The sequence below is a fragment of the Chiloscyllium punctatum genome, chromosome 9 (genome assembly GCF_047496795.1).
Source record: "Chiloscyllium punctatum isolate Juve2018m chromosome 9, sChiPun1.3, whole genome shotgun sequence".
In the NCBI taxonomy this organism is placed as follows: Eukaryota; Metazoa; Chordata; class Chondrichthyes; order Orectolobiformes; family Hemiscylliidae; genus Chiloscyllium; species Chiloscyllium punctatum.
The window spans coordinates 73,306,093-73,323,939 of NC_092747.1; the positions used below are offsets into that span (position 1 = coordinate 73,306,093).

Consider the following 17,847-nt stretch of genomic DNA (forward strand, 5'->3'; position numbering starts at 1 on the left):
GACCTATACCTCACTGTATCATTTAACAACCTTGTACATATCCACAACTCCATTGATCTTTGTAACATTTTCATCCCAGTTACTTATACATACGTATATATCACAAACAGCAGAGATCACATACCTGACATCACAAGCAAAGACATGCCAGAGAATTCCTAGAGGCCTGGCACTCCAACCACAACGCCATAAACAACACATAGATCTAGATGCCATCTATCAACCCCTCAGAAAATGAACAGGAAATGACATCACCACAAACCCCAGGAACCCCATCCAGGAGAAAGATATAAATAGAAAGCAGGAGACAACAGCTTCGCTTCACTTGGAGGTCGCCACTGATGATGTTACCTAGTCAGGTAATGAAACGTCTGGATATCAAACCTGCAGCTCAGTGAGCAAATCTACACCCTAAACCTCAACCTGAGCTACAAACCTTCACAAACCTTGCGTTCAATCAAGTTAGTAAGACATGACCTCCAATAGCTTCCCAACCACCAATGTAAGATTCACTGGTCTACAGTTACCTAGATTATCCCTATTTCTTCTTCTTGAATGGAGGAACAACAACTTGCCAATCTTTTGGGACCTTTCCAGTGGCTAACGAGGTTACAAAGATTTTGGTCAAGGCCCCAACAATATCCTCTCCTGCCTTTTTCAATAGCCTACAGTAGATTCTATCAGGCCCTGTGGACTTATCCAGCTTATGATACTTCACAAGACCCAAAACTAATTTTTTCTTGATCTCGAAATGCCCTAACATGTTAGCATGCTCCATACTAATCCCACTATCCTCCATATCCTTCTCCTGGATGAAGACTAACAGAAAGTATTCATTTAGGATCTCACCCACATCCTCTGCCTCCAAGTACAAGCTCCCTTCTTTACCACTGAGTGGTCCTACTTTCTACCTTGTTATCCTCTTATTTTTAAAGTATGCAAAGAAAAGTCTTGGGATTCTCTTTAATGCTACTTGCCAAGGTCATTTCATGGCTCCTTCTTGTTCTCCTAATTCTCTTCTTGAGTTTTTTCTGGCTTTCTTTACATTCTTCATGGACCTGTCCAATTTTAGCTTCCTAAAACTTATATATGCTTCTTTTTCCCTTTTGACTAAATTCACAATGTCCCTCATTATCCAAGGGTCATCCTTGCCAACTTGCCATCCTTGTCCTTCCTCCTTATTAGAACATGCCAGTCCTGAACTCTCATCAGCAGGTCTTTAAACAAGTCCCACATGTCAAATGGACATTATTTGTCTTCCCCCAATGTCTTAATGTACCCTTATTCAAAGCTTTCTTAAAACTTAAGGAGTTGTAATCACTATTTCCAAAATGCTCTCTCCCACTGAAAGGTCAGTCACCCGGCCAGGCTCATTAGCCAATGCAAGGTCTAGTATGGCACCTCCTCTAGTTGGACTATCTACATTCTGTTTCAAGAAACCCTCTTGGATGCACTTAAATTCTGCACTGTCTAAACCTTTTGCTATAAGGAAGTCCCAGTTAATATTGGGGAAGTTAAAGTCACCCACTATGACAACCCTGTTGTTACTGCATCTTTCCCTAATCTGTGTACATATTTGTGCCTCAATATCTCAGTGACTGTTGGGGAGCCTATAGTATAATCCTATCAGAGTGTTTGCACCCATCTTATTTTTGAGGTCTATCCATATTGCATCAGTGGATGAGTCTTCTAGTATGTACTCGAAGTGCAGATGTGACAATTTCCCTCATTGAACTCCTCCACTTCTTTCACCTTCCTCTCTGCCTTATCTAAAATAACAAAACCCTGGAAGAGTCCTGTGTTACTCTCAGCCAAGTCTCTGTAATGGCCACAACACCACAGCCCTATGTATGATCCAGGTTCTAAGCTCACCCACCTCCCTTACCTATAATAGTTCTTGTGTTGAAATAAACACACTTCAGTCCATTAATACCATCATGTTCATTTACCTGTGTCTGCCTGGCCTTACTTTCTGACTTACTGATCCTACCTTCCCCTCAGTCCCTTCACTTGCTGGCCTGCTGTATTGGTTCCCAGCCCTTTGCCACTCTAGTTTAAATCCTCCTGGGTAGCACTAGTGAACTTCCCTACAAGGATAATGGTTCCCCTCCAACTTGGATGCAACCCGTCCCTCTTGGATAGGTCACCCCTGCCCCAGAAGCAATTCCAATGATCCAAGAACTTGAAACCCTGCCCCCTGTGCCAGCTCCTTAGCCATGCATTAATCTGTTGGGTTTTTTTTCTACCACTTGCCTCACTTGCACGTGGCACTGGTAGTAACCCAGAGATGTCCTGTTTTTTAGCCTCTTTCCTAACTCCCTGAACTCATTCCATAGTGAGTTGGTTCCAGTGTGTACAATAACCTCTAGCTGCTCACCCTACACCTTAAGAATTTCATGCAACCATTCAGAGATAATGTTTAATCCAGGTACCAGGGAGGCAACACATCATCTTGGAGTCTCAATCATGGCCACAGAAATGCCTGTCTGTGCTCCTAATTAGCAAGTCTCCTACTACTATGGCTCGTTTGGACCTTGCCCAGCCCTGCTCTATAGCAGAGTCAGTCATGGTGCCACAGGCCTGGCTGTTGCTATTTACTCCCCTGACAGGCTATTCTTTTACAGAGGGGAATAACCGCAGAAGACTCCTGTATTACCTGCAGGTCCATCACTGAACCACAGCTCTATCACTGCCCAACTTGTCAGAATATTGCTGAACTTAAAACATTTTGTATAAGCCCCAACAATTTCTTCATCTGCCTCTCTCAGCATTCTGGGATAGATACCATCAGTTCCTCAGGTTTTTCCGATCTTAATATTTTTCAAAATACCCAAAGCCATCTCCTTTTTAATGCTGACATACCTCAGAATATCAACATACCCTTTCCAAGATTCACCATCCACCTAAGAAAGAGGCTGAATAGGCTGGGGCTGTTTTCCTTGGAGCATCGAAAGCGAGGGGTGACCTTATTGAGGTTTATAAAACCATGAGGGGCATGAATAGAATAAATAGACAAAGTTTTTTTTCCCTAGGGTGGTGGAGTCCAGAACTAGAGGGCATAGGTTTCGGGTGAGAAGGGTTAGATTTAAAAAAGGGACCTAAGACGCAACGAGTTCATACAGAAGTTGATGTATGGAATGAGTTGCCAGAAGAGTGGAGGAGGCTAGAACAATTACAACATTTAAAAGCCACCTGGATGTGTATATGAATAGGAAGGGATCAAAGATATATGGGCCAAGTACCGGCAAATGGGACCAGATTAATTTAGGATATCTGGTCGACATGGACAAGTTGAACCGAAGGGTCTATTTCCGTACTGTACATCTCTATGATTCTACATCCTTCCCGTTTGTGAATTCATTAAGGACCTCATGCAATTCCTCCACCTCCATCTATTAATTTCTTCCTTTGTCTTTCAGTGGACCTCTTGCTCCTTATTTACAGATAAAATGCCTTTGGGATTTTCTTTAACCCTGTTTGCCAAAGACATTTCTGGCCACTTTTAGTCTAATTCTTTGATTAGATTAGATTAGATTAGATTACTTACAGTGTGGAAACAGGCCCTTCGGCCCAACAAGTCCACACCGCCCCGCCGAAGCGTAACCCACCCATACCCCTACATCCAAATCTGCATTTACCTCTTACCTAACACTATGGGCAATTTTAGCTTGGCCAATTCACCTGGCCTGCACATCTTTGGACTGTGGGAGGAAACCGGAGCACCCGGAGGAAACCCACGCAGACACGGGGAGAACGTGCAAACTCCACACAGTCAGTCGCCTGAGGCGGGAAATGAACCCGGGTCTCAGGCGCTGTGAGGCAGCAGTGCTAACCACTGTGCCACCGTGCTTGAGCTTTTGCTGCTATCTTTGAATTCATTGAGGGCTCGATCTGTGTTCGGTTTCCTAAACCTTACAAATGCCTTATCTAAGCTCACAATTTCTCCCGCCAACCAAGGTTCCCAAATCTTACTATCATTATTGTCCATTTTAACAGAAATGTATGGGTTCCAAATGCCAATTTTGCCCTCAAACAGCCCCCAATCTATATTCCCCAGTTCCTGCCTAATACTATGATATTTACCTTTTCCCCAATCAACTAATTTCACCTCAGAACTACTGTTTGCTTATTCATAAGTAATTTAAAATGTTATGGACTTATGGTCACTGTTCAGAAGTGGTCCTCCACTGAAACTTCAATCACCTAGCCGTGCTCATTCTCCAATGTAAGGTCTCATATGGCCCCTTCCCAGGTTGAACTATTTTTCATGGTTTCAAAAAGCTATACTGGACCCATCTAACAAATTCTCTCTCATCCAAGGCCTTGGCACGAAGAAAGTCCCAGTCAATTTGGAGAAGTTAAATTCACCCACTACAACAATCCCATTGCTTTTACACTTTGCCATAACTGATCCACGTATCTTTTCTTCTATCACTGCTGGATATCGGGAGCCTTGTAGCACAATCCCCAAGTGATTGTACTCTTTATTTTCCCCAGTGCTATCCTTATGGCCTTGCTGAATGAACCTTCCAAAGTGCCCCCCCTCAGTACAGCTCTGAGATTCTCCCAAATCAGTAAGACAACTCCCCCACCTCTTTTACATCTGTTTCTCACCTGAAACATCTAAGTCTGGAACATTAAGCTGCCAGTCTTGTCCCTCTCTCAATCATATCTCTGTAATAGTTATAACATCCTAGATATTTATATTAATCCAAGCAGTAACTTCCTCTGTCTTACCTGTCATACTCCTTGCATTAAAAAAAATACACCTTAGACTGCCAATCTCATTGTGTTCAGTAACCTCTCCATCTGTTCTTCTTCTTAGTCTTACTAGCCATAATCTAAGACTCCACCGGAAGTCAAAAGGAAGGAAGACATGGAGGCTAGGGAACTCAGGGAAATAAACACTAATGTCTTGAAAAGACTCCACATTACAGAAGAGGAGGTCCTGGAGTTCTTGAAAAACATGAACGCGGATAAATCTCCAGGATCAAGTGTACCTCAGGAGGGTGGGAAGGCTGGGGGAGAAATAGCTTGACCCCTAGCAGAGCTATCTGTATTATCTACAGCCATGAATGAGGTGCTGGAGAACTGGAGGGTGGCTGACGTTGTGCCTTTACTTAAGAAAGGCTTAAAGAGAAACATGGGAACTACAGACTAGTGAGTCTGACATCAACGGTGTCTAAACTGTTGGAGGAGATTTTGATAGATAGGATTTACATGCATTAGGACAAGCAAGGGCTAACAGAGGTAGTCAACATGCTTTCTGCATGGGAAATTGTGTCTCACAAACTGATGGAGTTTTTTGAGGATATGACTAAAAAGAAAGAGGAGGGTAGAGCAGTAGACGTTATCCGCATAAGCATTAGTGAAGCCGTTGACAAGATTCCACAGTAAAGCTGGAACACTTGGGAATCACTAACAGCTTGCCAAATGGATACAAAATTGGCTTGTCCATAACTGAGAGAGTAGTGGTGGAAGCCTGTGACCATTCGTGTTCCACAGGGATTGGTGCTGGGTCCTCTGTTGCTTGTCATTCATATAAATCTTTTATATGAGAATTTAGGAAGCATCAATGATGCAGACAACACCAAAATTCATGATACAGTAGACAGCGAAGGTGGTTATCTAAGATTTCAAAGGGATCTTGGTTAATCGTGTCAATGGTGTGAGGAGTGTGAGATGGAGTTTAATTTGGATAAATATGAGGTGTTCCATTTTGGTAAGATGAACAAGGGCAGGACTTATACAATTATTGGTAGAGTCCTGGGTAGTGTAGTCGAACAGAGAGACCTATGGGTTCAGGTATACAGCTCTTTGAAAGTTGTGTCACAGGCAGATAGAGTGGTTAAGAAGGCATTCAGCATGTTTGCCTTCATTGCTCAGACTACTGAGTATCAGAGTTGGGATGTTATGTTGCAGTTGTACAGCATGCCAGTGAAGCCACTTTTGGAGTAATGTGTTCAGGTCTAGTCGCCCTGCTATATGAAGATTATTAAATTGGAGAGGATTCAGAAAATATTTGCAAGCATGTTAACAGAGCTGGAAGATTTGAGTTAAAAAGGAGAGGCTGCCTGGCCTAGAACTTTTTCCACTGGAGCATGAGAGGTTGAGGGGTGAGATTGTAAAGGTTTATAAAATCATAACAGCATAGATAGGGTAAATAGCAATGGTCTTTTCCCTAGGATAGGGGATTTCAAAACCAGGGGGCATATTTTGATGGTGCGAAGAAAAAAGTTTTAAAAAGGGACATGACAAGCACACAGAGTGTAGTTTCGTATGTGAAATGAACTGCCAGTGGAAGCAGTCGATGCAAGTACAGTTACAACATTTAAAAGATATTTGAACATGGACATAAATAAGTAAGATTTAGAGGGATCTGAACAAAATGCAGGCAAATGGCTAGTTTGGGAAACTTGGTTGGCATGGACAAGATGGACCGAAGATTCTGTTTTCATGCTATATGACTCTATGACTTTATGGGGGTTGGGTGTTGGAAAAAAGGAAATGTTCCTTTTCCATCAAACATTTCCTTTTTTCCATCAAAATTTAAATGCTCATCATCCTAAATCACAATTATATTTGTCACAATTATAAAAGTTCCAGCCCCACCAACCCTCTTATAACTCAAACACTCCACTCCATTCCTGGCAACAATTACATTACACTTGGAAATTGACTAAATTGCTGTAAAGTACAAACAATGAAGTGCTTTAATTAATTCCAGAATTAACTATGTAAATTATAGAATTCTTATACAAAGAGATTAGAAGGCTGTAGGGTGATGCACTAGAAAGGATACAGAAGAGATTCACCAGAATGTTGTCCGGTCTGGAGTGATTCAGCTATGAAGACAGACTAGATAGGATGGGGCCCTTTACCGAACAGGGAAGGTTCAGGTTAAAGGGTCTAATTGAGGTTTACAAAGTTGCAAGGGGCATATACTGTACAGAAACAAAAAACAAAAGTGCTGGAGAAACTTGGCAGGTCTCATAGCATCTCTACAGAGCAAAACAGAGTTATGTTCTAGGTTTCTGGACTCAAAACGTGTCCTCGGTTTTCTTTCTACATATGCTGCCAGACCTGCTGAGATTCTCCAGCACTTTGTTTTTACTTCAGATTTTCAGGACCTGCAGTTTTTCATTAATTATTAATGGGGAGACATTTTTGTCCTGAGTAGAGGGGTTAATAACCAGGAGGCACAGATTTCTGGTAAGGAGCAGGTGTTTGTGGGTTCTGAGAAGATTTGTTGTTCAGGTTGAGGATCTGGATCTAAGTTTGCTCGCTGAGCTGCAAGGTTCATTTTCAGATTTTTTGTTACCATACTCGGTAACATCATTAGTGAGGCTCTGGTGAAGGACTGGCATTAGTGACCTGCTTTCTATTTATGAATCCATCCTAGAACAAGCCAAACAGAGACACGTACGAGAATTCCTAGAAGCAAGGCATTCCAACTGAAACTCTAACAATGAACACATTTACCACTCCCTGGGAAAAAGAACAGGAAATGACATCACCACGTTATGAAATCACCAACCCACGGAAACCTAAACACAAATAAAAAGCTAGCCTACCACCAGTGCTTCACTGGAGGCTCACTGATGATGTTACCTAGTACGGTGATGAAACACCTGAAAACAAATAGTCCAGCTCAGCAAACAAACTTACATCCAGAACCTCATCCTGAGCTACAAATCTTCTCAAAACTCACCAAGTGAAAAAGCTGTCTTAGTAAGAGGATTAAATTAAAACTTCCAGGATGCAGACAAGAAAGATTTCTAAGCAGCAGTTGAAACAACAGTTAGACAATGAACTCACAGAAGAAACCTAGCAAACCATCAGACAGACAGTTGCACCAATATTAAGCAGGAAAAAGAATGGAAACACACTCAATACGCAAGAAAGGAAAGTACTAGATGGACTCAAAAAGGATAAAAACATTGTCTGCAGGTAGGAAAACAAAGGATGCTCGACAGTCATTTAAACCGAACAGACTACATTGAGAAAGCGAATGCACTGCATGCAGATACTGACACTTACCAACAGGTGGCAAGAGACCTGACCCCACAACTAAAGAACCGAATCACAGCCCTACTCAAAAAGCTCCCAAACTCTGGAGAATTAAATAAGACAGACTTCCAAAAAATTAAACCAGACAGATCCAACATACCACGCTTCTACGGATTACCCAAAATTCACAAAGCAGGAGACCCCCTCAGACTGATAGTCTCACTACTTGGAACACCAATGTACAGATTAGCCAAGGAGCTACACCAAAGACTACAACACTTAGAAGACTCATGGCACTCTATCCACTCCACCCAAGAATTCCTGAACAACAAAGACACCAAGATAGAAGAGAATGAAATAATGGTCTCTTTTGATAGAACACCCCTGCTCACATCCATCAGCATCAAGCTGGCCAAGGAAACACTGACTACACTATTAGAAAAACCAAAGACACATAACCAAACACCACCAATTTCATCGGCAAGGATTACATTGTCATGGTAGTGGACCTATGCCTTACCACTCATTTCACTTTCAACAACAACTATAGACAAAACCAACAGAACACCCATGGGATCTCCGATATCAGGGTTCCTAGCAGAGGCAGTAATGCAGAGACTTGAACAAACAGCTGTACCAACCATCTAATCCAACCTTTGGGTCCGCTACGTGGATGACACCTTTGTCATCACAAAACGAAACAAGATAGAAGAGACATTTATCATCATCATCAACACCCTCACAGGCATAAAGTTCACCAAGGAGGAAAAAACCGATAACAAACTCGCATTCATGGACGTCACAGTTGAAAGAAAGGACAACGGAGAACTACAAACCTGCGTATACAGAAAACCGACAAACACTGACCAAATACTTAACTACACCAGCAACCATCCCAACACACACAAACAAAGCTGTATCAGAACACTATTCCAACGAGCCACCACACACTGCAGCACAGGCAAACTTCGGAAAACAGAGGAGAACCATCTATACAACGTATTCAAGAAGTACGGATACTCAAAAAATACAGTGCACAGATTTCTCAAGAACAAACCACGACAAACAGATCAAAAACAGCCAGAAACCCTAACCACCTTACCATACATCAAAGAAGTTTCAGAAATGACAGCCAGACTACTAAGACCCCTCTGAATCCTAGTAGCACACAAACCCACCGACACACTCAAACAAAAACTAACAAACTTAAAAGACCCAGTACAACCCATGGACAAAACCAACATCACCTACAAAATTCCATGCAAGGACTGCCACAAACACTACGTAGGACAAACAGGGAGAAAGTTAGCCACCAGGATACACTAACACCAGCTAGCCACAAAAAGACACGACCCTCTCTCCCTCGTAACACTACACACGGATGAAAAAAAAACACCATTTCGACTGGGACAAGATAAACAAAGACATGCCAGAGAATTCCTAGAGGCCTGGCACTCCAACCACAACGCCATAAACAAACACATAGATCTAGATGCCATCTACCAACCCCTCAAAAAACGAACAGGAAATGACACCACCACAAACCCCAGGAACCCCATCCAGGAGAAAGATATAAATAGAAAGCAGGAGATAACAGCTTCTTTTCACTTGGAGGTCGCCACTGATGATGTTACCTAGCCAGGTAATGAAACGTCTAGATATCAAACCTACAGTTCAGCGAGCAAACCGACACCCTAAAAATGCTTACTGGCATAAAATTCACTAAAGAGGAGGAAAACAACAACAAACTGCCATTCCTAAATGTCACAGTAGAGTGAATACTCAACGGGGAACTTCAAACCAATGTTCACAGGAAAACGACACATACAGACTGAAGTGCAGAAGCAACCATCCCAACACCCACAAACAAAGCTGCATGCAAACATATTTTCAACAAACTATCACACACTGCAGCACAGAGGAACTACGAAGAACAGAGGAAAATCACCTCTACAGCATATTCAAAAAGAACAGGCACCTAATGAACACAGTCCGCTGATTTCTTAACAACAAATCTAAACAAGCAGACTAAACGCATCCAGAAACCCTAGCCACTCTCCTCTACATCGAAGATATCTCAGAAATGACTGCCAGACTACTCAGACCCTTTGGCATCATGGTAGCCCACAAACCCAGCAACACACTAAAACAGCAGCTAATGAACTTGAAAGACACTGTACAGACAAGCAAAACTAACGTCATTTACAAAATACTTTACAAGAACTGTAGCAAACACAACATTGGACAAACAGGCAGAAAACTAGCCACCAGGATACATAAACATCAAATAGCCACAAAAAGACACGACCTACTCTCACTAGTTCCTTACATACACACAACTTCGACTGGGACAACACATCCATCCTAAGATGAGCCAAACAGAGACATGCACAAGATTTCCTAGAATCATGGCAATCCAACAGCCACATCAATTTGGACCCCATTTACCACCCTCTAAGAAAAAGAACATGAAATGACATCACAACAAATGACATTACCACAAGAAACAATCAAAGGAACCCTAAACACATAAATAGAAAGCAGGTCATTAATACCATTAATACCAGTAATACCAGAGGCTTACTGCTAATGTTACCTGGTAGCATGCTTTGAGATTTGTAGCTCAGGTTGAGGTTCTGGATGTAGGTTTGCTTGCTGAGCTGGAAGGTTCATTTTCAGACGTTTCGTCACCATACTAGGTAACATCTTCAGTGAGCCTCTGGACAAAGCACTGCTGGTGTTTCCTGCTTTCTATTTATATGGTTGGGTTTCCTTGAATTCCGAGAAGCATGGCATTCTAATCGGAACACTATCAACAAACACAATGACTTGGACTTCATCTACCCCCCCCTGAGAAAAAGAACAGGAAATGACATCACCATAGGACATGGCACCAACCCAAGGAAAACAAAACATATAAATAGAAAGCAGGAAACACCAGCAGTGCTTTGTCTGGAGGTTCACTGCAGATGTTACCTAGTATGGTGATGAAACGTCTGCAAATGAACCTTCCAGTCAGCCAGCAAACCTACATCCATGTTACCTGGCATGGTGACAAAATGTCTAAAAACAAACTTTCCAGCTCACCGAGCAAACTTATATCTCAGGAGCAGGTGGTTTAGAGAAGATTTGAAGAAACTTTTTTCACCCAGAGGGAGGAACCATTAAAACATTTAAGCAGTATTTAAATGAGCAGTTGAAACATTGCAACATACAAGCTGGAACATGGGATTAGAATAAATAGACACTTGCTGATCAATATGGACACGATGCATCAAAGGGCCATTTTCTATTTTGGAAATACACTATGACTCAAATTTATCATGTGGACCATACATACAAAACTTAATTCAAGTTGGTGACAAATTCAATAAAAGCATTTGTTGGGTTCCAATTATCACAGTCCTAACATTTACCTGTATCAGCATTTATTAAAAACAAAACGCTGGTAAAATGAAATCTAAAAATACGAAAGACTGAACCCTTCAAAAAGAATGGCCTCTCCTTCTCCAAATGCTGACAGACCAGAATATTTCACCATTTGTTTTCATTTCTGCCCCTCAATAGTTCTAGCAAAACATCTTTAGCCCTAATTGTTAACCGTTTCTCTGCTATTTTGTCTGGCCTGCTAAGTATTTATCAAGAAGGGTTACATCCAAAACGTCGACTTCTGCCTGCCTCCTGATGCTGCCTGGCTTGCTGTGTTCTTCTAGCCTCCTGCCTGCCAGTTAAGTATTTTCAGCATTCCTGTTGTGACCTCAACTTGAGGTTTTACTTTGCTTAATTGTGCCAATAAAACCTGCATTGTTTCTGTCTTCGTTCTATATTTCTTAAAGCCATTGGTAATAAATCTCCTTGCAATATATGATGAGTTTCTATTCAATGAGATAACAATAATCAAATCAATAATCAAAACCATCAATATTAATGCTACTATTATTGTGTTATTAGTGTTATAATTTAGTACCAATTACGATTAATTTCTCAATAAAAAGACTTCTGTTACCCCGCATTTTACAGGAGTAAGTTATTGGATCTATCTGGACAATTCTAGAAAGAACTGAGCCACACCGAACATGCACGTCTCAAGTTCAATTCCTAAACTCTGAAATTCTGGCAGCAATTGGCCTAAATGTCTTTGTTTAGGGACGTGGAAAGAAGCAAACTGATCATCACAGTTTTACTGCTCAATGACTTCTGTTTGAAAGTATTCCACATTAACTACAGACTTACTTGTTAGATAATTATATTAGATTCCCTACAGTGGAGAAACAGGCCCTTCGGCCCAACAAGTCCACGACGACCCTCCAAAGACTAACCCACCCAGACCCATTCCCCTACTCCCTGCCAATGCACCTATCACTGTGGGCAATTTAGCATGGTCAATTCACCTGACACGCACGACTGTGGGAGGAAACCGAAGCACCCGGAGAAAACCCACACAGACACAGGGAAAATGTCTGTGTGGAGTTTGCACAGTCACCTGAAGCTGGAATCAAACCTGGGTCCCTGGCGCTGCAAGGCAGTAATGCTAACCACTGAGCCACCGTGCCACCCTAATTTCACCCACAGTTGATCAGATTACCAGCACACCATCCAGAAATATGCAGCAAGATATCAACATATGGGTGAGCTGAGAGAGCACTCAGCATGATCAATAATGTTTGGTTAGCTGAAGTGAAAATTGCAGGAACAATAGAAGTATTGTAGCTATATAACTGCACAAAAGAATACCTGAAAACAAAAAAGCCTTCTAAAATAAATTGAGTTTTACCTTTGACAGAAGTGATGACTACAGCGGACTACAACATGCATACAATGAATTGCCACAATTCCCATGAGCACAAGACTGACTGGTCCTAGCTGGAAGAGACACATACACAATATTATTAACAGCTATTTGTAATATCATCAGCTAATATATTCACAAATTCATCTGTTCCGTAACTTATAAATCATTGTTATTCAATTTCAATATAGTTCAAGTATTAATGTTATAGATTGAAAGGTAAGGTGTCAGCAAATCACAAATACCTGGATTTGCTTAACAAACCTGATTGAATTTTATGACGATGGTAATTAAGGAAGAGTAAAGAGTTTCTGGTTATCATTTAACAAATGCTTGCTGGAAACCCATGTAAAGTTCCTCATATTAATGATTTGGAGACCACAGTGTTGAACTGAGGTGTACAAAGTTAAAAATCACACAACACCAGGTTATAGTCCAACAGGTTTATTTGGAAGCACTAGCTTTCAGAGCACTGCTCCTTCATTGGGTGATTGTGGAGAATAAGATTGTAAGACACAGAATTTATAGCACAAGTTTACAGTGTCAGACTGATTCTTATCTAAAAAAAATAGATTTACAGAATCTTACTTTGATTCATGCAGTTTTTGAGCAAAGTAAAATGGAATTCAGTCTGACCATTGTGGAACAGACAGCCTCACAGGGAGCTAACACCTTCAAATCCTTATCTGGGCCGACATGACACCAATTGTTAAAATCCACTTGAGAATGTTACTTTTAAAAATACTTTTGCGATTCATATATCAAAGAACTGAAACCAACATGATCATTCTAAAAGATAAGAGACATAACAAACAATCCAGGTCTTTTTCAATGTATAATTTCAGTTACATCACAATGTAAACTTTTGCTATAAATTCTGTGTTTTACAATCTTATTCTCCAAAATCACCTGAAGAAGGAGCAGCACTCCAAAAGTTAGTACTTCCAAATTAACCTGTTGGGAGTATAACCTGGTGTTGTGTGAATTTTAACTTCCTCATAACAGACTGTGAGCTGAAGCTTAAGTTCATGGTGTTGTAGCAAATTACTGACCTGGTTATCAAATTAGCTCACTGGCAGGAGACCGAACAGGGTTTGACAGGAGGCACTATTGGTAGGATTTGACTAGTGTTGTACTACAAGAATTTGTTTTGGGGTGTCAGCTATGCACAATATTTATTTCTGACTTTGATATCTTGCTTTCTTCTTCATCCAAATTCATTCTTCATCACGCAAAGTTAGGTGGCAATGAAAGTAATGCAGATGCAAGTGTAAAATTACTAAGGCAAGCTATTTCGAACATAGACAATTGAGAGATCATCCACTTTGGACTTAAAAAGAACAGAGCATAAAGCTGGCTAAATGGCAAAAATCTAGAAATTTTCAAAGAAAAAGGCATAAAGTTTAAGTTTTTTGGCTTGCAGTCATCCAGGACTGGAGTGAAAGAAACTAAGCACAGGAAAGGAACATCAATTTATACAGCACGAGAAGAGGCTGGTGATTGCTGAACTACACTTGGCATGAAGATGCAACAAGAACTGTTAAATGTTAACCTTAATTCACTGATTAAACTTAATCTGAATGGGTAAATTGTTTGGTCAAGGAGTTGCCACAGGGAAGCCAGCAGGGATTAAACATTTCCATACCCCTTTCTTCAATGAAAAAGATATAAGGTATGGACATAATTTTAAGGTGATTGGAGGAAAGTTTAGGGGAGATGTCTGAGGTAGGATCTCTACACAGAGAGTGGTGGGTGTGTGGAACGCACTGCCAGCTCTAGTAGTAGAGTCAGATACATTAGGGATATTGAAGTGACTCTTGGATAGGCACAAGGATGATAGTACAATGAAGGGTATGTAGGTTAGTTTGATCTTAGAGTAGAGTAAAAGGTCGGCAAAACATCGAGGGCCGGAGGGCCTGTACTATGCGGTACAGTTGTATGTTCTATATTCAGAATTATTTTTGCCTTCATAGAACATGATTCTGTGTGACATGTAGCTACAAGCACAAACAAACAAATCACATTACCAACCCAACTGAATCTTAAATTGGTTTCCGGTTTAGTTATTAGCAAAGGCAGGATTATTTACTAAATGTTGGAAATTGCATTCAGACATTTGTAAGTATAGGCTGGTTGAGCACAGTTGGCACATAGCCTCCAGCTGAGTCACATGGACAGATTGCCTGATATAGCTCGCCTGTCATATGTCTCAACCTGCATACCTGGCATCACACCAGCACATTGAAATGGATACCTTTTGAGGTCCTCTCCAGAGAATACTCAAGAAAATAAAAAAGGACAACAAAGAAATGCTACAGATTTTGATCAAGTATTTTATTTCTGCGTTCACAGAAGATTCTTAAAAATCAGGAAGTGAAAGAGAGGAATGAACTTGAAACTGTCTGTAGCGAAAAGTATCTTTTAAATTTATTCATTCACCAGATGGGGACATTGCTGGGTAGGCCAGTATTTATTGCCTATCCATAGTTTCCCTGAGGGCAGTGAAGAGTCAACCATTGCTGTGGATCTAGAGTCGCATGCATGCCAGATCAGGTAGAAAAAATGGCAGTTTCCATCCATGAAGGTGAACCAGATGGATTTTTTCTGACAATTGACAATGGATTTGTGGTCATGATTGGACTCTTCATTCCAGAATTTTTACTGAAGTCAAAGTTCACCGTCTGTTATGCCAGGTTTTGAAGCCGGGTCCCCAAAACATTACCTGTGAGGATCTGAAGCCTGAAAACAGGTTGAGACAACTAGTTGCTGTCAGAAGCAAACACTTAACACATGCCCTTACTAACTTAGGCGACAATAAAATGGCTTCTCAATGCAAATAATATGACAAAATGGTTTCTCGGCTGCAAATTGACAATTCTGCTAAAAGCTGCATAAAATGGGTTTTAACTCTGCCATTACTGCTAACTGACTAAGCATAGTCTGCTTCAACAGAGATTAGCAGACAATGCTTCCTTTACAGCATAGAAATAACTAGACTAGATAAGGTATTACTGGCCATCCTAACTAACCTTGAGGTGCAGGTGCAAAGACTCAGTTAGTGAGATAAGGGTGGCCTGAGTGTTGGAAAACAAAGCTGGCTCCCAGGAAATATCATTGAACCAAGTATCTATCAAATAACACTATAGCGTCCTCACTTTTGCCTTACTGTCAACATGACTGAGCAATTATTTAAAATATATCACCTTTAAATGAGTGTCACTACGATAGTTCTTGATCATTTCTTGGCAAGCTCCAGCAACCTTTTCAGTTGTGCAATTTAGACAAGATGCATCATTTCATAAAATGATGCACGTACACAAAATATAGATAACTATTGGACAAAGAAGTCTTAAGCATACAAGTATTTGGAAATGCTAATTATCTGCCTCGAAGAGCACCATGAAAATATGAACCCCATTAATACTTCATTTGCCATATGCACATAACAACATTAAAGAAAAATAATTTTCTGGAACTTTCTAAGCTTTAAAAACAACTCTCAAACAGACTTGCCCTTTTAAATAATGCAAATTAGCTCTTACCAAAAGACCTGCATTTTTGACTGCAAGTGGCAAACCTAGAAGCCCAGTTCCAATGTTTCCTTTCAACAAATGAATTAATGTCTGGGTAAACCTGCAAAAATATAAAGGGCATAAGATTGTCAAATAAACTCAGATTATCTTTGGCTTTATTATTTCAGTAATATCAAAATTCAGCTTCTTTTTTCCATTAAAAAGTTAAGATTTAATTGAACTATTAATTGAGATCCTGGCAAGATGGTGCTAACTTAGTATCAAAGAAGTCACCTATGTAGAAAGAACATTTTGGAAAGAAAGGATTGCACAGTCAACAAAATATTAAATTAACGTTAAAAAGGACTCATTTGTACAACGCTGTTTATGAACCTCAGGGCATGTCGAAGACCAGTAAGGTCAAAGGATATACCTTTATTATTGAAATAGAAACAAGTTAGTATGATCCTAGCCCATGTTAATATGGACAACTCAGATTCCAGACTCAAATCTGGCTTAAGAGATCATATTTTGGTGTTACGGAGGTAGACTTTCACTGAAAGACAAACTGGCAATGCTCCAGGTTTGGGCTGAACAATAAGACAGAATCAAAAACAGAAATAACTCGAGAAACTGAGCAGATCTTACAGCATCTCTGGAGAGAAAGCAGAGTCAATATTCTAGGTCGTGCGACCTTTCTTCAGAACTCTTATAGAACAGTAAAACAGACATTGATTTGCCAATGAAGGTAAAATTTAAGTTTAAAGATTTTGAAATACAAAGTAAAATGCAATCACATTAATCCCAACGGCATCTTATTACTCAAACACCACAGAGAAATCTCTTCTCTGTCCCACATAGTTTGACTTAACTGTAGCTTCAATTCCCAGTCATGAGAATGTGATTGCCTCTTCCTTGATTCATAGAATCATTGCATCTGAAATCACTACAGTGCAGAAGGAGTCCATTCAGCCCATCCAGTTAGCAATGGCCCTCCAAATAGAATCCCACCTTTTCCCAGTAACTCCTGCATTTACACCAGCTAACATGCATGTCCTTCGACACTTACAGGGCAATTCACCATGGCTAGTTCACCTAATGTTTGGACTCTGGAAGGAAACCAGAGCATCTGGCAAAAACCCACACCAGCACGGGGAGAACATAAAAACTCCATGGTCACTCAAGGCTTGAATCAAACATGAGTCCTGGCAACCTGAGGCAACACAAGGAAGTTAAACAACTTCACTAATACTTTGCATCTGGCCTTAGATTCACCTGGACCAACTCAGACGCCTCCCTCCCCTTCCTGGACCTCTCCATCTCCATCTGCAGCGACCCACTCAACATGAACACCTATTTCAAATCCATCAACTCCCATAGCGACCTGGTCCACCCCCGCCCCATAAAAACTGGATCCCTTACTCCCAATTCTTTTGCCTCCACCGTATCTGCTCCCTGGAGGAGCAATTCCACTCTAAGACATGGGAGATGGCCTCCTATTTCCAGGACTGCAATTTCTCCTCCCACGTGATCAAC

At 40.8% G+C, this 17,847-nt stretch overlaps 1 protein-coding gene across 6 annotated transcripts in view; it reads right to left on the reverse strand.

Annotated features, from left to right (window-relative positions):
• The window catches only part of slc36a4 (solute carrier family 36 member 4), a 243,042-nt gene that overhangs the window by 158,437 nt on the left and 66,758 nt on the right, over positions 1-17,847 (reverse strand). For all 6 annotated transcript variants that reach the window (XR_011961540.1, XM_072577808.1, XM_072577807.1 and 3 more), the window contains exons 3-4: positions 16,342-16,432; positions 12,785-12,873 (exon numbers count right to left, since the gene is read on the reverse strand). Coding sequence is in view for 5 of the 6 variants with exons in the window: in XM_072577808.1 (XP_072433909.1) it covers positions 12,785-12,873; positions 16,342-16,432 (180 nt within the window). In the remaining variant the exon portion in view is untranslated. The remainder of the gene's footprint in view (positions 1-12,784; positions 12,874-16,341; positions 16,433-17,847) is intronic.